Raw genomic sequence first — 16,488 nt, forward strand, 5'->3', positions numbered from 1 at the left:
GCGTTGCTGGGGACCCAGCCGGGGGCGGCCGCCCTGGACCATCTTGGACCCCACCAGGGCAGGGGGTGACAGGCAGGCCCTGGAGCAGGAGGAGCGTGGAGTGGCTGCCCGCTGCCGTGGACTCACCCCGGAGCCTCCCGGGCCTCGTCTGCTCACAGGAGACCCCAGCCAGGCACCCAGGGCGCACCCCCACCGACTCGCCCGCACACAGCTGGGCTCCCCTCCCACCCTGAGCAGCCGGCACGGCAGAGGCGCTCGGTATAGGTTTATTCCACGTCAACTCCACCGGGGATGAGAATGCAGGGCGAGCCCTGAGCGTGAGGAAGCAGCCGCCGACGTTGCTGGGGAAGCTCCCGCGCCCGCCAGGACCCCAGTCTGGTCTCCAGCGGCCACCCTGGCCTCCTGCTCCTGCAGGGAGCTGCCCCGGCGCCAGGGCCGGGCAAACAGGCGAGGCCGCACCCCTACATCCTCTTCCGCATCTTGCCCTTCTTGGAGGGGGCGCCGCGGCCGAAGGCGCCCTGCCGCAGCTCCTGGGCACGGCGCCGGTTGCGGGCCGAGAGCTGCTTGAGGCCCCCGCGCTGTAGGAAGCGCATCTTCTGGGCGCGGCGCCGCTGCTTCAGGATCTGCTGCTTGGTCTTGAGCTCGGAGCGCACGCGGCCTGCGGGGCCGCCAGGGGCGCGGGGCTGGGATGCACCTGCCGGGACAGAGATGCAGGGGCTGAGGCTTTGGGCGGCCCGGTGTCTCCTGCTCCTGGAAGCCCCCACTGCAGTCGGGCGGGCCCTGCTCCTGTCCACTGTCTGCCCAGTGGCCCTGCGTAATGAGCGTCACAGACAGGAACAGGGAGCTGGGAGGGAGGGAGGGAGGAGGCGGGCAGAGAGGGAGAGGAAGCAGGAGCCGGGGACGCGGACACGGAGCAGACCCCGGGGCTAGAGGATGCAGGGACGCGGGGGAGAGGCAGTGGCCGGCCCCGGGGTTGCGGAGACAAACAGGGGCTAAAGTCACCCCAGAGAGCCCGGTCACAGTCCAAGCCCCCTCCCCGGAGGAGACCCCAAGTGGGAGGTGGAAGCAGCTGAGGAGCCCGGGTTCCATTACTGCTCTTGCAGGCCACCTGTCCCCACCTGTAAAATGGGCGTGTTCGGTCTTCTTGCCACGCCCCACCTCCCCCACCCGTCACGTGTGGGCTTTCCCCACTCAGCAAGTGGGCAGCGCCCAAGCTCCAGTCTGCTGTCTGCCAAAGGCCCGGCCCACCCCGTGGCCCCGCCCCTCAGGTCACGAAGCACCGGCTCCGCCCAGCCTGTGAGCGGCCGAGTGGCCCAGACCGGACCAGGAGCTACCGCTGCCTCCATTCGCAACTCTGCCAGGGACGTCCTCCCAGCGCTGCCGAGCGCCCACCCTGCAGCACGGCCAGAGAAGCTTCCAGGCCACGCCAGCCAGCAGCGCCCAACGCCGCCTCACTGTCCCCCGGCACGCACTTCCTCTGCCGTGGGAGGGCACAGCTCCGCTGGGCCAGCAGTGCTGCCAGGGACCTCCGGTGCCCAGGGCGAGGCCGGGGGGCAGCATCTACCCCATGGGCTCAGCTCCGGGGCAGCCTCCGTCCCCTAACCTGACCCCACCCGCCCTGCCCTAACCCGTTCTCACCTTGGCCGCGGCCTCGCTTCCTGCCCGTGTGCTCAGGGCCTCTCCGGTCAGCTGCCCCTTCGTCCTCGGAGTCGCGATCATCAATTTTCTGTTTCTGTTTCCACTTCTGGTAGCTGGGAAACAGCGCTAAGGACGCTCTGGGCCATGTGGTGGCACCCTCGGAGGCCCCTCCCACCCTGTCCAGGAGACACAGGTCCCCTGGACAGCTGTAGGCCACTGTGCTTGGCCACACACGCCCGGGCTGCACCCGCCCACCCGTCCCACCTATGGGAGCTGCAGCAGAAGCCTAGGCCCCGCCCCCAGCCATGCCCTCCTGGATACAGATCCCGCTTGTAGGAGCTGCTGATGTAGCGGCCACTCTCGGTCTTGATCTTCTTCTTGTCCTCCTGCCCCGACTGGCCCACAAACCGCTTCTTCTTCCGGTCCCTGCGGGAGAGGCAGCTGGGGAGACTGCGGCGGGGAAGCGGCACCGCCACCGCCCTGGGCCATGCAGTAGGCGCTCAATAAATGCCTCCCTGATCCCGGCCCCTGCTCACCTGAGCCTGCAGCCCAGGGCCTCCTGGAGGGAAGCAGGCCTACCCCACCTCCGCACTCCCCCACTCCAGGCCCCCCGCGCCTGTCTGGACAGCCCGGGCAGCAGCGAGGACAGAAGGGGTCGGCCTCCCTGCTGCGCCCATCCCCTCCGGGGCAGCACCACACTCACCACCTGAGCCTCTGCTGGCCCCTGGTCAGACTCTGTGCTTCGTCCCCCATCAGGTCCAGGACAGCACCGGCCACCTGCTGCTCAAAGGCGCCCCCGGCCCCGCCGACACTCAGGCTGCACGGGGAGGGGCAGATGTGACGGGCGGGCAGGCGGGCGGGGCCCAGCAGCCCCCACTGTCCCGGGGGCCCCGCTGGCCACTCACCCCCGCTCGCTGTCGAAGTCTTTGGGCCGGTAGGGGATGTAGAACTCCTGGTCTCGCTGCCGGGCCTCCTCCCTCCGTCTCTTGGCTCCCCTGTCGGGTCCTGGCCGCCGCCGCTTCCGGCCCACGACCTCCGTGAAGACAGCCTGGCAGACAGAGGCTGTCACAGCCACAGCCCTGGGCAGCCCCGAGCGGCGAGGGGGCCGCAGGCCTGGCACTGACTGGGCGGTGCTGTGGGCCCCCAAGCTCGGCAGGTGGTGGGCCTGCGCCCCAGCTCACTTCAGGCCCCCAGGCTGTGACCCTCCCCAGGCCCGGGCTCCCGCTACACAACGTGCACTGAGCCAGGGCTTCCAGTTGTCCTTCGTGGCTGCCAAACCCCCGCCGAATGCAACAGGAAAGGCGGCTGTGCGGCTGGAGCTCACCGCCAGTGCCCCGGGACCCCGGCAGCACGGCCCCCTGCCCAGGGGCCCTCCTCTGTCCCTTCCCATGTCTGCACTGGGACAGACAATGACCCCGCTGGGGGCCCGGGGGTCTGAGCCACAGCCCCTGGGCTGCAATGCCCCAGGACACAGCGTTCTGCTGTGGCTGCGGGTGGGGCCGCCTCACATGTCTGGGTGAATCCCAGACACCCCTGGCCCAGGGACAGTGACCACGAACCATGCCCCAGGCTGCAGCTGAAGCCGGGGCTCAGCCAAGTGGGATTCGAACCCTGCACCCACCCCACCCTCTGCCTGAGCACAGCCGGAGGGGAAGCTGGGCTGGCCCACCCTGCCTAGGGTCTAGGCTCCGCAGGGAGCTGGGCTGGCCTTACCTCCACACCTTCCTCCTCCTCCTGCAGCTCCTGCTGCGGGGCCGGGCAGCTGGCGATGGGGCCGGCGGGCCCTTCCTGGCGTTCCTGCCGCCCCTGCTGGAAGCTGGCGATGGCCTTGCGGTCCTTCTGCCGCTTGGCGCGCATTACTTGGCTGCTCGGGTCCCGGCTGGAGGCGTTGATCTCAAAGATGGTCTGTGGGGGGATCATCAGGTTCTGCGCCCGCCCTGCCGGGAGCTCTCTGGGCGCCACCCCTCCCCCAGGCCCTCCATGCTCTGCAGCTGACAATGAGAGGGAGGCCCAGGGAGCATGAGCAACCGGCCAGGAAACGCCGGGGCTCGGAGCCCCAACGGCGCTGACCACGGTGCTCCCCAGCTCCGTCTGGCTGCTTCCGCCTTGCCTCGACTCTGCAGCCTCTCTCAGGCGGAGGGCGCCTCGCCCGTGCCTCAGTCTACCCATCTGCAGGTGAGGGAAGGGATGGCCTGCCGGGGGCTCATGCAGATCCCCGCCCGCACCACTCACCGCCCGGGAGCGGTACTGCTTGATGCCGTCCACCAGCCGCAGCCGCTGCAGCTCCTCCTGCTCGAAGCGGGAGCCTGCGAGAGGGCGGCGTGAGGCCGGGGCAGCCGCGGGGCCCACCATCCCCACCGCCCGCCCCCGCTGCCCGCCACACTCACTGAAGAGGGGGTGCAGGCCCAGCGTCGCCAGCTCCAGCTCCTTGGCCCTCTTGATGGACGCGGGGGAGGCTGCGGGGCGCGAGCGCACGTACTGGCGCTGCGCGTTGTCGGCCACGCGGCCCAGGCCCCGCAGCTCCAGCCGCGCCTCCAGGGTGTGGCGCAGGCTGCCGTCCTCGTCGTCCACCACGCTCTGCGGCACCCGGCCCAGCACGCCGTCGCCGCCCGCGGGACCTGCCGGCCGGCACAGGGCCCGGTCACAGGCTGCACCCTGACACCTCCCGGCCAAGATGATGGGGGAGGCATCCCTAATCAGACGGTGGGGTCGAGCCCCTACTGCCCACGGAGGAGACCCCTGTGGCCTTGGCCTGGCCTAGCCCTGACCACTGACAAAATCCGGGGAGTGAGCCAGGGGGTGGAACATCTCTATCTCTGCGTAAGTCTTTCAAATAAATAAATTAATTAAAAAAAAAATCGAATCGAGGCTACAGCATGTTAAACTGCACCCTGACCGTCACCTGCGCTGGCGGCAGACACGGGGCTCAAACCCAGGAGCCGCTGGCATTGGCCGCGGGTTAATGACACCCTACCGGCACCGTGAGAGCAAGGGCACCAGCGAGGCTCACCGCGCGCCCAGCACTGCGCTGAGTGTGACATTACGGTCTCCTCTGACCTCCTGCTGAGCCCTTGGGAAGGGCCAGGGGTGGCCTCGTTAGAGACCCCACAAGAGCAGAGACGTGAACCCCGGGCCACCGCCGTGGAACACCAGCTCGGGCCAGCCAGGTGCTGGTGAGCGCGTCTCAGGAAAGGGAGGCTCGGGGTGCAGCCCGCCCCCTCCGACCTCCACAGGCCGCCAGCCTCGGGCCATGCCCACCCCAGCCGCCTGCAGCGCAGACATGGCTGGGTCTCCCTGAGACTGCGGCCTCCTGCCCAGGCGCCAGCGCAGGCTCCTGCCCTCGCTCCGATCCTGCCCCACTGGCTGCAAGTGTCGCCGCCGGCCAAGGGGCTGCAGAATCCACGTTTGAGCAAAGGGCCAAGGGCAGGTGCCTGGGAACCCGCGCCAGGGCTGCCTCCTCCTGCTCCCCGCCTACCACCCACGGCTGGGCCAGGGCCAGGCACCCGGAAGGGCTCTCCTGCACTGCCCCGTGCGTCCCCAGCACCCTCTGCTTACAACTCACCCTTAAACCCCCTCTTGGCACCAAGCCCCTGAGGTCCCCGGCCCGCGCCCCGGGTCTGACCCAAGCCCGTTCGTACTGCAGGGTGTGCTTCCCGTTGGCCCAGGCCAGGGTTCCCACCGGCACACTGGAGCCACCTGGTGGTGTGAGGAGCCCCGGCCTGGTCAGGGGCCAGAGAAGCCGAGGAGGGCTGGGCTCCGGGGGCAATCTGCCCCTCTGAGCCTGGGTCCCAGGGCCCTGGGCAGACCTCAATCCCGGCCCCTCACTGCCCTACGGCCTGCTGGGGCCACCACTTGGAGCCTATGTCCATCAGAGACGAGTGAGATGCCGTGCACTGGGCACGCACAGTGGGCGCACAGGGGAGATGGGGCCCATGTCTAAGGGAAAGCTCTGGGAGGCAGGCCTCACTCAGCCTCGCTCTTCCCCTGGGGTCCCCAAAAACCCAGCCCAACAGGCTCTCAAGTCCCCTATAAACCCAGCTCAATGGGCTCTCTGTAGGGGCCGGACAGGTGAGAGGCACAGAGGGGCGGGGCTGCCGCGAACCAGGGAGCCACAGCTCAGCACCGCCTCCATGGGCCCTGGGAACCCGGGCCCCGGGAAATCCTGCGCTGAAAGCACAAGGGTCTTTTCCCGGGCTCACGTCCAGTCTCACAGCCTCCCGGGCCAGAGCTGGGCTGTGCCCCCGCCTGATGACCTCCACTCACCTGCGGGCTCCTCGTGGGGGCGGGCGAGGGTCAGGGAGCGGCCCAGGAACAGGTGCAGGTCCAGCAGGTAGGGGACTTCATCCGGAGCCACCAAGGAGTAGGCCGTGCCGCTTCGGCCGGCACGGGCCACACGGCCTAGGGGTGGGGATGGTCAAGTTTGAGTAAAGAGAATCCCAGCCCAGCACAGGCTCCGGGGGCTGACCTGCAGGGCAGGGCCTGCCACCTCCATGTGTGGGCGTTTCCCCTGTGGGGAGAGTGAGGGGCAGAGACTCCTGCCTGGGGTGGGGGCAGCCCCGACGTCAGCAGCCCCAGGCTGCGGGGCCCCCCCAGGGCGGAAGGCCAGGCGACTGGAGGCCCCCGCCGGCCTGTGTAAGTGACATTTGGTTGGCACCAGCCCTGTTCACTTCCGGTAAACGAGAACATTCAGGACTAAACCCCAGCACGACTCCAGTGTGTCACCTGCGGAGGCCAAAGGGTCCGCACACTGCAGCCGTCCCCTGGGGGTCAGGGGGCTGAGTGAGTCCCTCGGGCAGCTTTGGGCCCTGAGCGAGACTCAAGCCACGATGCCTGGGTGTAACAGATGGCTCCAAGCAGCCCTGGCCTTGGTGTCCCCCCCATGGCCTTCACCCGTGCGCACCAGGGGCACGTGCCTGCCCCTGACTTTAAAAGCAGGGCTGGGGGCGTGGCGGACCTGGTCATGGGCTCCGACTCCACCTGGCCAGTCTGTGACCACCCTGGCCACTGATGTGTGGCCCCCCCACCCCTGGCCGGGGCTGCCGGGGTGGCAGAGCTGCGGCGGCCCAGTGAGCCCAGGGCCTGGCCGGGTGCCCGTGGCCAGCACGCCCCGCCTTCTGGCTGCGGCGCTGGCTTTTCCGGTTTTGTCAGCACGGATAGGAGTGGGTTGAGGTGGGCCCCCGGCACCTCGGACCGAGACCTTGGGTGGGGACAGGGTCACTGCTGGCGTCACCAGCTGCGGTGAGGCCACGCTGGCGGGTGAGGTCCTACTCGTGCACCTGCGCCCGGCACAAAGGGGACATGGGGTGGTGGACACTGGGGGAGGTGGGCAGGAGAGCGAGCCGGGGGGGGAGACGGTCAGGTGGAGGGAGAGACCAAGCAGAAGCTTCCTCTAGCCACGAGGGCCACCGCAAGCAAGGGGGGGCTGGGAGTGGACCCCTCCGGCCTGGCCCAGCCCCGCCCACCCTGCTGCCAAGAAGCCCTCCAGACCACCACAGGCCACAGAAAGTGACAGAGGGGGCGGGAGCCATGTGGGCAGCGAAGACCCCGCGTCCCGCGTTGGAGCACCCGGCTCCCAACTCCCTCTTCCTGCTGGTGCAGGCCCTGGGAGGCGGCTCCCTGGCCCCATGGGAGCCCCGGGCTCGGTTCTTTGCTCCCGGCTTCAGCCCCACTCAGCCCAGCCCACCCCTGCCACCGCAGGCACCTGATGAACCAGTGGATGGCAAATTCCTCTCTCTGTGGCTAATGAAAAAAATTTTTTTTTCTATTTTAAAAGATTTGAAAGGCACAGTGACAAAGAGAGGGAGAGACACAGAGAGAGATCTTCCATCTGTGGTTCACCCCAGAGACGGCCTCACCGCTGGGGCTGGGCCAGGCCACAGCCAGGAGCCAGGAGCTCCATCCAGGTCTCCCACAAGGGAGCCTTTCCCAGGCCACAGCAGGGAGCGGGGCGGGAAGTGGAGCAGCCGGGACTCCAGCTGGCGCTCGTGTGGGACGGCAGCTTACCCTGCTGTGCCACAGCGACAGCCCCCCAACAAGTTTTCTTTAATTAAAAAAAACCAGGGCCAGCGCTGTGGCTCACTAGGCTAATCCTCTGCCTGCGGCGCCGGCACACCGGGTTCTAGTCCCGGTCGGGGCGCCAGATTCTGTCCTGGTCACTCCTCTTCCAGTCCAGCTCTCTGCTGTGGCCCGGGAGTACAGTGGAGGATGGCCCAAGTGCTTGGGCCCTGCACCCCATGGAAGACCAGGAGAAGCACCTGGCTCCTGGCTTCGGATCAGAGCAGCGTGCCGGCCACAACACGCCAGCCATAGCAGCCACTTGGGGGTGAACCAATGGAGAAGGAAGACCTTTCTCTCTGTCTCTCTCTCCCACTGTCTAACTCTGCCTGTCAAAAAAAAAAAAAAAAAAAAAAAAATCTTTAAAAAATCAGAGGCCGGGGCCGGTGCCATGGCGCAGTGGGTTAATCCTCCACCTGCGGGGCTGGCATCCCATCTGAGCACTGGTTCCAGGCCCGGCTGCTCTTCCAGTCCAGCTCTCTGCTGTGGCCTGGGGGGCACGGGATCCCTCCCCCTGGAGCTGGGGTGCGCACGGGCCCAGCGCGGGCTCCTCACCCACGCGGTGCAGGAAGAGCTTGCCCTTGGCGGGGAAGCTGTAGTTGATGACGTTGTCCAGCAGTGGGATGTCCAGGCCCCGGGCGGCCAGGTCCGTGACGATGAGGGCGGAGCACTTGCCGTGCGTGAACTTGGCCAGGTTGATCTTGCGAGCCGTGTGGTCCAGGGCGCTGTAGACGTGGGCGCAGCTCACTCCCTGGGTGGTCAGCAGCTGCTCGGGGCGAGGACAGCAGGGCAGTGAGACCGCGGGCTGCGGGCTAGCACCCAGGGCCCGAGTCCCAGCTGTATCCGTGGGGGCTACAGGCGTCCCTGGGGAGGCGACGAGGGCCACAGCTCCCTGGGGGCGACCACAAGCCCCGTCCCGCTGTCGCGGACGCCTCCGCAGGCCGAGCTGACGGCCCCTGGGTGCACTGTGGAGGGTCAGCCACATGAGCACCATGCGGTGCTGAGAGCAGTGCGGGGAATGCGCCTCACTGTCAGCGCTCACGGCTCCGCCCCCTGCTGGCGACCCCAGTGGCTGCACAGAGCAGGTGTGGTGAGCGCGTGCTGGGGGGACGACGAGCCCCTAGGTGAGCGGCGCCAGGTGTGGCTGGCCAACGCGGGCGCCAAGCGGGCAGGGCACACAGGGGCTCCGGGCCTCCCCAGGCTTTGATCTGGCAGAGGGCCACGCAGGTGCGCACCCCTGAACAGCGGGCAGGCCCCTCCCACAGCTCACGGCACTGAACATGAACAGCTACCGAAAAATGCCAGGCTGGCTGGACCCGTCACAGAGGCCAGGGTTGGAGGGGACAGAGACGAACTGACCCTGGCCACGAGCTGGTGACAGCTGCGCCTGGACACGGGGCAGCGGGAGCTCACGACACCACCCAGCACTATCAGTCAGCTAACCCAGCTGATCCCAGTACCGTGCGGGAGACGCAGGCGCCTCCACCACGGGGCTCAACACCTGCTCCGTGGCAGCATTTTCTCATGTTCGTGTGTTTGAGACTTTTCATAATAAAAAATCGAGTACGAGGAGGAAGGGAAAATCACTATAGTCTTAGAATTCCATGGACTACGTTAAATCTGTTAACAACTAAAAAACTAAAAATTAAAAAATAAAAGACCAGAAGTCTCGAGCCCAGGTCCATGATACAGTCTGGTGCTGCCCTCTGGCGGCCGCACACGGAACTGCAGCCCGAAGCTCCAGGTGTGGGTCCCACCCAGGGCCCAGGGTAGTGCCCAGCCCCGCCCCTGCCCACCTCGGTGAGGTACTCGGCGTGGTGCTTCGTGGCCACAAACACCACCGTCTGGTCCTGGGGCCGCACCACGTTGCGCAGCAGGTGGAGCAGCACAGCGGCCTTGGTGTCCTCGCGCACCAGGAAGAAGGAGGTCTGTGGGGAGAGGGGCCCGGAACGTGGGTCCCCAGGGTCCCCAGGGTCCCCAGGCCCCCAGACCCACCTGGGAAAGGGCCAGGCGCAGCCTCACCTTGAGCTGCTCGTTGAGCTTGGCGTCCACGTCCAGGCGGATGAGCACGGGCTCCGTGAGGCCTGCGGGGTGTGTGTGTGTGTGTGTGTGTCACTGAGGGACAAGGCCCCACCAAGGTCCCCTCCCTGCATCAAACGCCCCCTCCCCCGGCCTGCTCACCTGCCCGGGCGAACTCCACCAGCAGCTTGGGCAGCGTGGCGGAGAACAGCACCGTCTGGTGGCCCCCGGGGAGGCGGCCGATGATCTCCTGCAGCTGCTCTGCAAACCCCATCTCGAAGAGCCTGGGGGGGGGGGGACAGAGGGGCCTCCTGCAGGGCTCTGGGGCACAGCGGCCAAGCCGCCACTCGGGACACCCATGTCCCACCCCGGCGCCCGTCCCAGTCCCGGCTGCTCCTCTTCCCGTCCAGCTCCCTGCTAACGCGCTAGGGGGGGTGGGGGAAGGAGCAGGCAGCCAAGTGCTCGGGCCCCTGCACCGCGCCGCCTCACCCTACACAGTAACGACGGCGGGCGCCGGGACCCTCAGTCTCAGCCCTGTTTCTGATAAACTCTGGTCGAAATCACCCAGAGCAGCCCTCACTGTAGGCCAGGCAAGGCTCTGAGCACTGGATGGAGTCGACTCCTTCCCAAGGGACGGTGGCTCCGTGACACCCACTGGGCAAGGAGGCAGCCAAGACCCAGACAGCCCAGTGGCCGCACGCCACGGACTGAGGCGGAGAGCTGGCATCTGATCCCACGGGCCGAGCGCGACGCGTGCTGCTCTGACGCTACCTCTGAGCGCGTTAGTTGTCTCATTCTTTTCAATGTTCCTCACACACACAGTAGGAGAGCGTGCTGGCACAGCCCGCGCCCACCTTGGCCACGCAGGTCGGCCTGCCCGGCACGGCCTCCTCCCGGCCGCGGCGCCCACCTTGGCCACGCAGGTCGGCCTGCCCGGCACGGCCTCCTCCCGGCCGCGGCGCCCACCTTGGCCATGCAGGTCGGCCTGCCCGGCACGGCCTCCTCCCGGCCGCCCCTCCTCACTCCTCACCTGTCGGCTTCGTCAAACACCACGTACTCCACACTCTGCAGCTTCAGGTTCATCTCCACGGCCACGTGCACCAGCCGCCCAGGAGTAGCAATGATTCTGCAAGGGGGTGTGACGGCCAGGGTCACCGCTCAGCCACTGGCCCCACGGGGAGGGGTCCCCGGCACCACCCCCACTCCACAAACTCACATGTCAGGGTTCTCGTGCAGGGCCGCAAACTGGTCTTCCATTCTGGGGAGGAGAAGGGGCCCAGGGTGACGGAGCAGGCCTCCCGGGCCTCCCTGCGACCCCAGCGACCGAGTGCCCGGCCCAGGAACAGACCCAGCTTAGGGATAGAGGGAAGGCTAGAGCCGAAACACCGGGCACAGGCACTGCCCTGACAGGACGTTCAAGGGGAACACACAAGGGCGTGGCCACTACAAGGAGAGCCCCGAGGGACGGCATCAACCACAGGCCCGCCCCCCTTTCTTGGTCCAGCCAGCGACAAGGCTGCCTTTGCTGCGCAGCGCCCCCTAACAGAGCCCTGAGCGGCCGCCCCGGCCAGGACTCGGCTCCCTGCGCCTGTGCGGGCTCTGCCCCGACTGCTCTGGGGCTCACGTCCCCAGTTTCGCTCCTCTGAGACTCCCAGGGACACCTGGAGGAGCCGGAATCCTGGGCCAGGCCTCGCCCGGGACGGTCACAAACCACAGAGGCAGGAAATCGTAAGGGCAAAGCGCTAAAGGCACAGCCGTCTCAGAACCGAGCGCCGGCAACGGCGGCATCGGAGGGGGATGAGGAAGGGGCCGCCGCTCGGCGGGGGAGGGGGGTTCTGGTCCTGGCTGCACCGTGGGAGCGCCGCAGGCTCAGGGACGCGGGGCCAGCCACGACAGGCGGACGGGAGCTTTGCAAACAAGGCCCAGCCGCTGTGCGCTCTGAGCAACGCACGCGTGGGCCCCTACGCACGAGGCACGGCGGTGGCTGCGGCACGAGGGGCGCTTACTTGTCCCCACCGAGGATCAGGGCGGTCTTGAGGCCGGTGAACTTGCCCAGCTGTGGGGAGAGAGAGGGACAGAGACTATGATAGAGCCCGGCCTGGTCGCCCTCCCGAGCTGCCCCGCCTGGCTCCAGCCGCCCCGCTCTGGCCTGCTCCCCGCCCCCCACGCCAGAGGTGCCCCGCCCCACCGCACCTCCTTGGTGAACTTCAGGGTCTGCAGGGCCAGCTCCCGTGTGGGCGAGAGGACGAGCGCGCGGGCCCCGGTCTGGGCGCTGTGGGCCTTGAGCCGCTCGAACATGGGCAGCAGGAAGCAGGCCGTCTTGCCGCTGCCCGTCCGGGCCATGGCCACCACGTCCTTGCCGTCCAGGATCACCGGGATGGTCTGCCCAGGGCGGGAGGGGGGAGAGCGTCAGAGGGGAACAGGGGAGCCCAGGGAGGGGCGGGGCTGCCACCTAGCCCTGACCCCACCCCGCCCACCGCAGGAAGGGCTCCGTGTCTGAGGACAACACCATGCACCTGCCAGCTGCCCAGGCACGGGCTCAGCAGTGGGAGGCACACAGTGGGGGTGGGGGTGGGGTTCCCCAGGGCTGATCCCCGCGCTGGGCCCGACTCTGGCCCACGTGAGGGGTGGCCGCATGGGGCCCAGCCACGCGCCAGCTGGGCGCTCACCTTCCTCTGGATGGGCGTGGGCACCTTGTAGCCTTTCTTCATGACGCCTCTGAACACCGGGTAGCTCAAGCCTGAGTGAGACAGACACAGCGGTCAGGGGCACAGCAGGGGACACAGAGGGGAATACGGACAAACTAGAAAGTGGACGCACGGTGACTCGGCAGACAGGCCTCCCGACGCGAGCCGGGGCTATATTCTGGTCTAAGCACGCTGTCAGATACGTACAAATGGGGCTGCACTGGCCACGGGGGGCTGGGCCACCGCCGCAGTGCCAGCGTCCCACAGGGCGCCGATTCAGGTCCTGGCTGCTCCATTTGCGATCCAGCTCCCTGCTAAGGCGCCTGGGAAAGCAGTGGAGGATGGCCCAGTGCTTGGGGCCCTGCACCCACGTGGGAGACCGGGATCGAGCTCCTGGCTCTTAGCTTCGGCCTGGCCCAGCCCTGGCTGTTGCAGCGTTTGGGGAGTTAACGGATGGATGGAAGATCTCGTTCTATTTTTTTCAAATAAATAAATCAATCCTTAAAAATAACAAGGGCCAGCATAGTGGGTTAAGCTGCTGCCTGCGGTGCCTGCATACCATAAGGGCGCCAGTTCGAGTCCCGGCTGCTCCACTTCCAATCCAGCTCCCTGCTGGCCTGGGAAGATGACCCAAGTGCTTGGGCCCCTGCACCGATGTGGCAGACCCAGAGGAAGCTCCTGGCTCCTGGCTTCAGCCTGGCCCAGCCCAGCTGTTGCAGCCATCTGGGGAGTGAGCCAGTGGATGGAAGATCTCTCTCTCTCTCTCTCTCCCTCTAATTCTGCCTTTCAAGTAAATAAATAAACCTTTAAAAATAAGCAAAGTACATATATGTATACATGTACCCATACACATTTGTATATAATTTTTCCCATTTTATTTGAAAGAGACGGGGAGAGTGGGAGAGAGACACCTTCCACCTCTGGTTCACTCCCAAAGTGCCTGCAATCGCTCGGGCTGGGCCGGCCAAAGCCAGGAGCAGGGAACATCACCCAGGTCTCCCACTTAGGGGCGGACACCCAGCTCCTCGAGCCACCGCTGCTGTCTCCCCGAGTGCACGGTGGCAGGCAGCTGGACTCAGCCACGTGCGCTGCCGCGGGCCGTGGGCCTCCGAGCAGGGTCCTAACCGCTGCGCCACACACCCAGCCCTGGACACTCTTAACGTCACGAGACAGGGGCCGGCCCCGTGGCGCAGCGGGTAAATCCGCAACCTGTGACACCAGCATCCCATATGAGCTCCAGTTCGAGTCCCGGCTGCTCCACTTCCAATCCCGCTCCCTGCTGTGGCCTGGGAAAGCAGCAGGAAGATGGCCCAAGTGCTTGGGCCCCTGCACCTGCGTGGGAGACCCCAAAAAGAAGCTCCTGGCTTCAGTCTGGCCCAGCCCAGGCTGGGGAGTGAACCGGTGGATGGAAGATTTTTCTCTTTCTCTCTCTGTAACTCTGCCTTCCAAATAATAAAAAAAAAACAGAGTAAATCTCTTGAAAACAAAACAAAGCCTGATCAAGTGCTCAGGCCACCCTAGAAGGCTCTCCTCTTCCTTTCCAGGTACATCTCTGCTCCGGCCGCACCTCGTGGGCCGCAGCACGGGTCTGGCTTTGTGCGCAGCCAGCGCTGCCCCGACACCAGCTGCCCGCCCCTTCCCGCGGCTGCGGGGCCCTGTGCACGTGGTCAGCCCATGGCAGCCGGCTCCCCAGAGGCCTGCGCTGACCGCTCTTCCGTGGCCCTCCCCAGGAGGTCCCGGATGCCTGCCACCTCAGGGCATGGCGGCGGCCCTGGGGCCCAGCCTGCTCGCTCACCCATGGACTGGAAGCCTCCGGACTTCTTCTTCCGCTGCTGGGCCCGCACCATCTGCCGGGTGTCCAGCTCCAGGTCGGGGGCGCACTCCGGGGCGGGGAAGGTGGGCAGGGCTCTGCCGGGCACCAGCTGGGAAGGAGGAACAGCGACCGTCACCCCCAGACCGCGTCTCCCCCAGACCACGTGGCCTCCATGCTCAGAGGCCTGGGACGGGCGGGCCAGGGCAGGCGCTCAGAGCGGGTCTCTGTCACCTGCCGGCTGTGAGACCTGCGCCTGGAGGAAGGCGACAGTGACACCCTGGGCCCGGACGGGTGGGTCGAGGCTTCAGCACCCACACAGGCCCAGCAGCACCGCTGGCACCCTCGTCACTATGGCTGCCTCTCATTCGAGGCCGTCACGCAGGGCCAAGGATCTGAGGGGCACCAGGCTTCCCAAGCTGCCCAGCCCCTCCTGCCCCACCATCCCACCACCCGACCCTGCTCTCCTGGGCCCGGCCTCTCCCTGCACCCAGGACCCAGCTAAGCCTAACCCAGACGCCTCCTCTGAGGGGCCTTCCTGGGTTGCGGGGCAGTGGTTCACCATCAGGGTGGGAATCACCCTGCTTCACCCCACAGCGGCTCCGGGAGGAGGGCTGGGCGCTGCGTGTTACGGAGCAGCAAACTGAGGCAGGAGTGGAAGTGACTCTGGAGGGCGCACCGCCCGCAGCGAGGGGCCAGGGACTCGAGCCCCGCCTTTGGGATCCACGTTCCTTCCCCCAGGACCCCCGCCCCCCGCCACGACCCTCCGGGTCAGAGCCCAGCCCGCCTTGTGCAGTGGGTGAGCTAAGAGGTGTTCACGTCTTACAGAGCTACTCAAAAAAAGGGGGGGGGAACCAGACACGGACGACAGTGACCTCACCTGCCCCTGGCAGGGGGACGCACGCGGGCCCAGCCCCACTGCCTGAGCCAGGCCGCCTCCTCTCTGCACCAACCTCAGGGCACCTGCGGCCACGGCCCCGCACAGGGCTGGAAACTGAGGCACGGGGCTGCACAAGGCCGGGCAGGACCCGACGCCGGGCTGGGCTGAAGCCCGCACTTACTGCCCCCGACCCCCATGTGCTGGTCACTCCTCGCCATCTCCGCTCTGCCGGGACCCCCGTGCGCCTGGCGCTGGCCCTGCCAGGGTGGGGAGGCCCGCGGCGCGGCCCTGCCTCTTCCCCCACGCACCCATGCCCTGCAGGGCTGGGCACAGCTCTCCGGCCCTCGGGCTTCACACCTGCCAAACACCCGCCCACCCCCATTTGTGTGGATCTGTCACTCAACAGTGCAAAGGTCCCAGGCTTCGGACCCAGACCACCTGGGCTTGAATCCTGCTGTTCCACTCACAAGCCGAGGCCTTGCTCAGGTTTCTTAACCCCTCTCGGCCTCGATCTCCCCTCTGGGAAATGGGGGTGCCAGTACTTAGGGTTAACGTGAGGGAGCCCGGCACAAGCGTACAGGACCGACTGCTTAATTTAATGGTACTTTCTCAGGGGCTTGGGGACGCCACTGGCTCAAACCACCCGCCCCTTCCTCCCCGAGACTCCCGAAACTCTCCCAAGTCCGGGTGTCCGCACCCGCACTTTTCATTGGACGAGCGGGCACTCGGACCCGCCCCCTGGCGGGAGGTAGCCAATGAGGGGAGCGCGACCAGAGCCAGCCGGAGGCCGGCAGGCCGGGTCCCTGGGAGCCGCGGACCCGGGGGGCGACACGTGCCCGGGCCGGCCGAGCCCACGCCCCAGCTCGGGGAACGAGCCGCGGGGCGCTGCCCCGAGCCCGGGCCCCGACGTGTGTCCCACCCCGCGCTCCCACCTTACGGGCCCGGGCGTCATCTTCCGCCTGGATCTCAAACTCGCCGTCCTCCGAGTCGCTGTCGCGGGCCTGGGAGGCCGCGTCCCGGCGCTTCCGGAGCCCCTTCTTCTTCCTCCACTGCGCCATGGCGGGGCGCGACCGAGGCCCGGCCGCCGCGCGCCTGCCGGCCGCCATGCGGGACCCAGCTCCCGGAACCCGGAAGTGGGCGGGGCCTGTGGAACGAACCAACTGCGCGGCCGGGGTGGGGGTGCGCCGCGGCCACGGGCCACGGAGCCACGCGGCCTCGGACGCGCGCGCCGCCCACCAGCGGCCGCCGGAGGCCTAGGCCACCCGCGCCCGCCCGCTCCCGGCCGGCGCGACATGCCCAGCTCCCGCGCTTCGGGGAGCGGGGCAGCGCGGCTCCCCCCGGGGCGCTGATGGGCCGGGCCGCGGAGAGCGCGCCGCGCGCCGTGGCCGCTGCGCGTGCCC

The 16,488-nt window shown here is 67.5% G+C and overlaps 1 protein-coding gene across 1 annotated transcript; it reads right to left on the reverse strand.

The window, feature by feature from the left end:
* Positions 1-231: 231 nt before the first annotated feature.
* DDX54 (DEAD-box helicase 54) lies at positions 232-16,204 on the reverse strand. The gene is made up of 20 exons (XM_062182671.1): positions 16,021-16,204; positions 14,194-14,320; positions 12,381-12,451; positions 11,905-12,093; positions 11,718-11,767; positions 10,928-10,969; positions 10,742-10,837; positions 9,874-9,995; positions 9,715-9,776; positions 9,489-9,620; positions 8,248-8,458; positions 5,902-6,036; positions 4,026-4,256; positions 3,871-3,944; positions 3,352-3,543; positions 2,544-2,686; positions 2,342-2,455; positions 1,960-2,064; positions 1,639-1,751; positions 232-694 (listed from the first exon to the last, which is right to left on the reverse strand). Exons 1-20 carry the CDS (start codon positions 16,192-16,194, stop codon positions 462-464), a joined length of 2,616 nt encoding a protein of 871 aa, XP_062038655.1. The 5' UTR covers positions 16,195-16,204; the 3' UTR covers positions 232-461.
* Positions 16,205-16,488: the final 284 nt, after the last annotated feature.

This window comes from Lepus europaeus, chromosome 23 (genome assembly GCF_033115175.1).
Source record: "Lepus europaeus isolate LE1 chromosome 23, mLepTim1.pri, whole genome shotgun sequence".
In the NCBI taxonomy this organism is placed as follows: domain Eukaryota; kingdom Metazoa; phylum Chordata; class Mammalia; order Lagomorpha; family Leporidae; genus Lepus; species Lepus europaeus.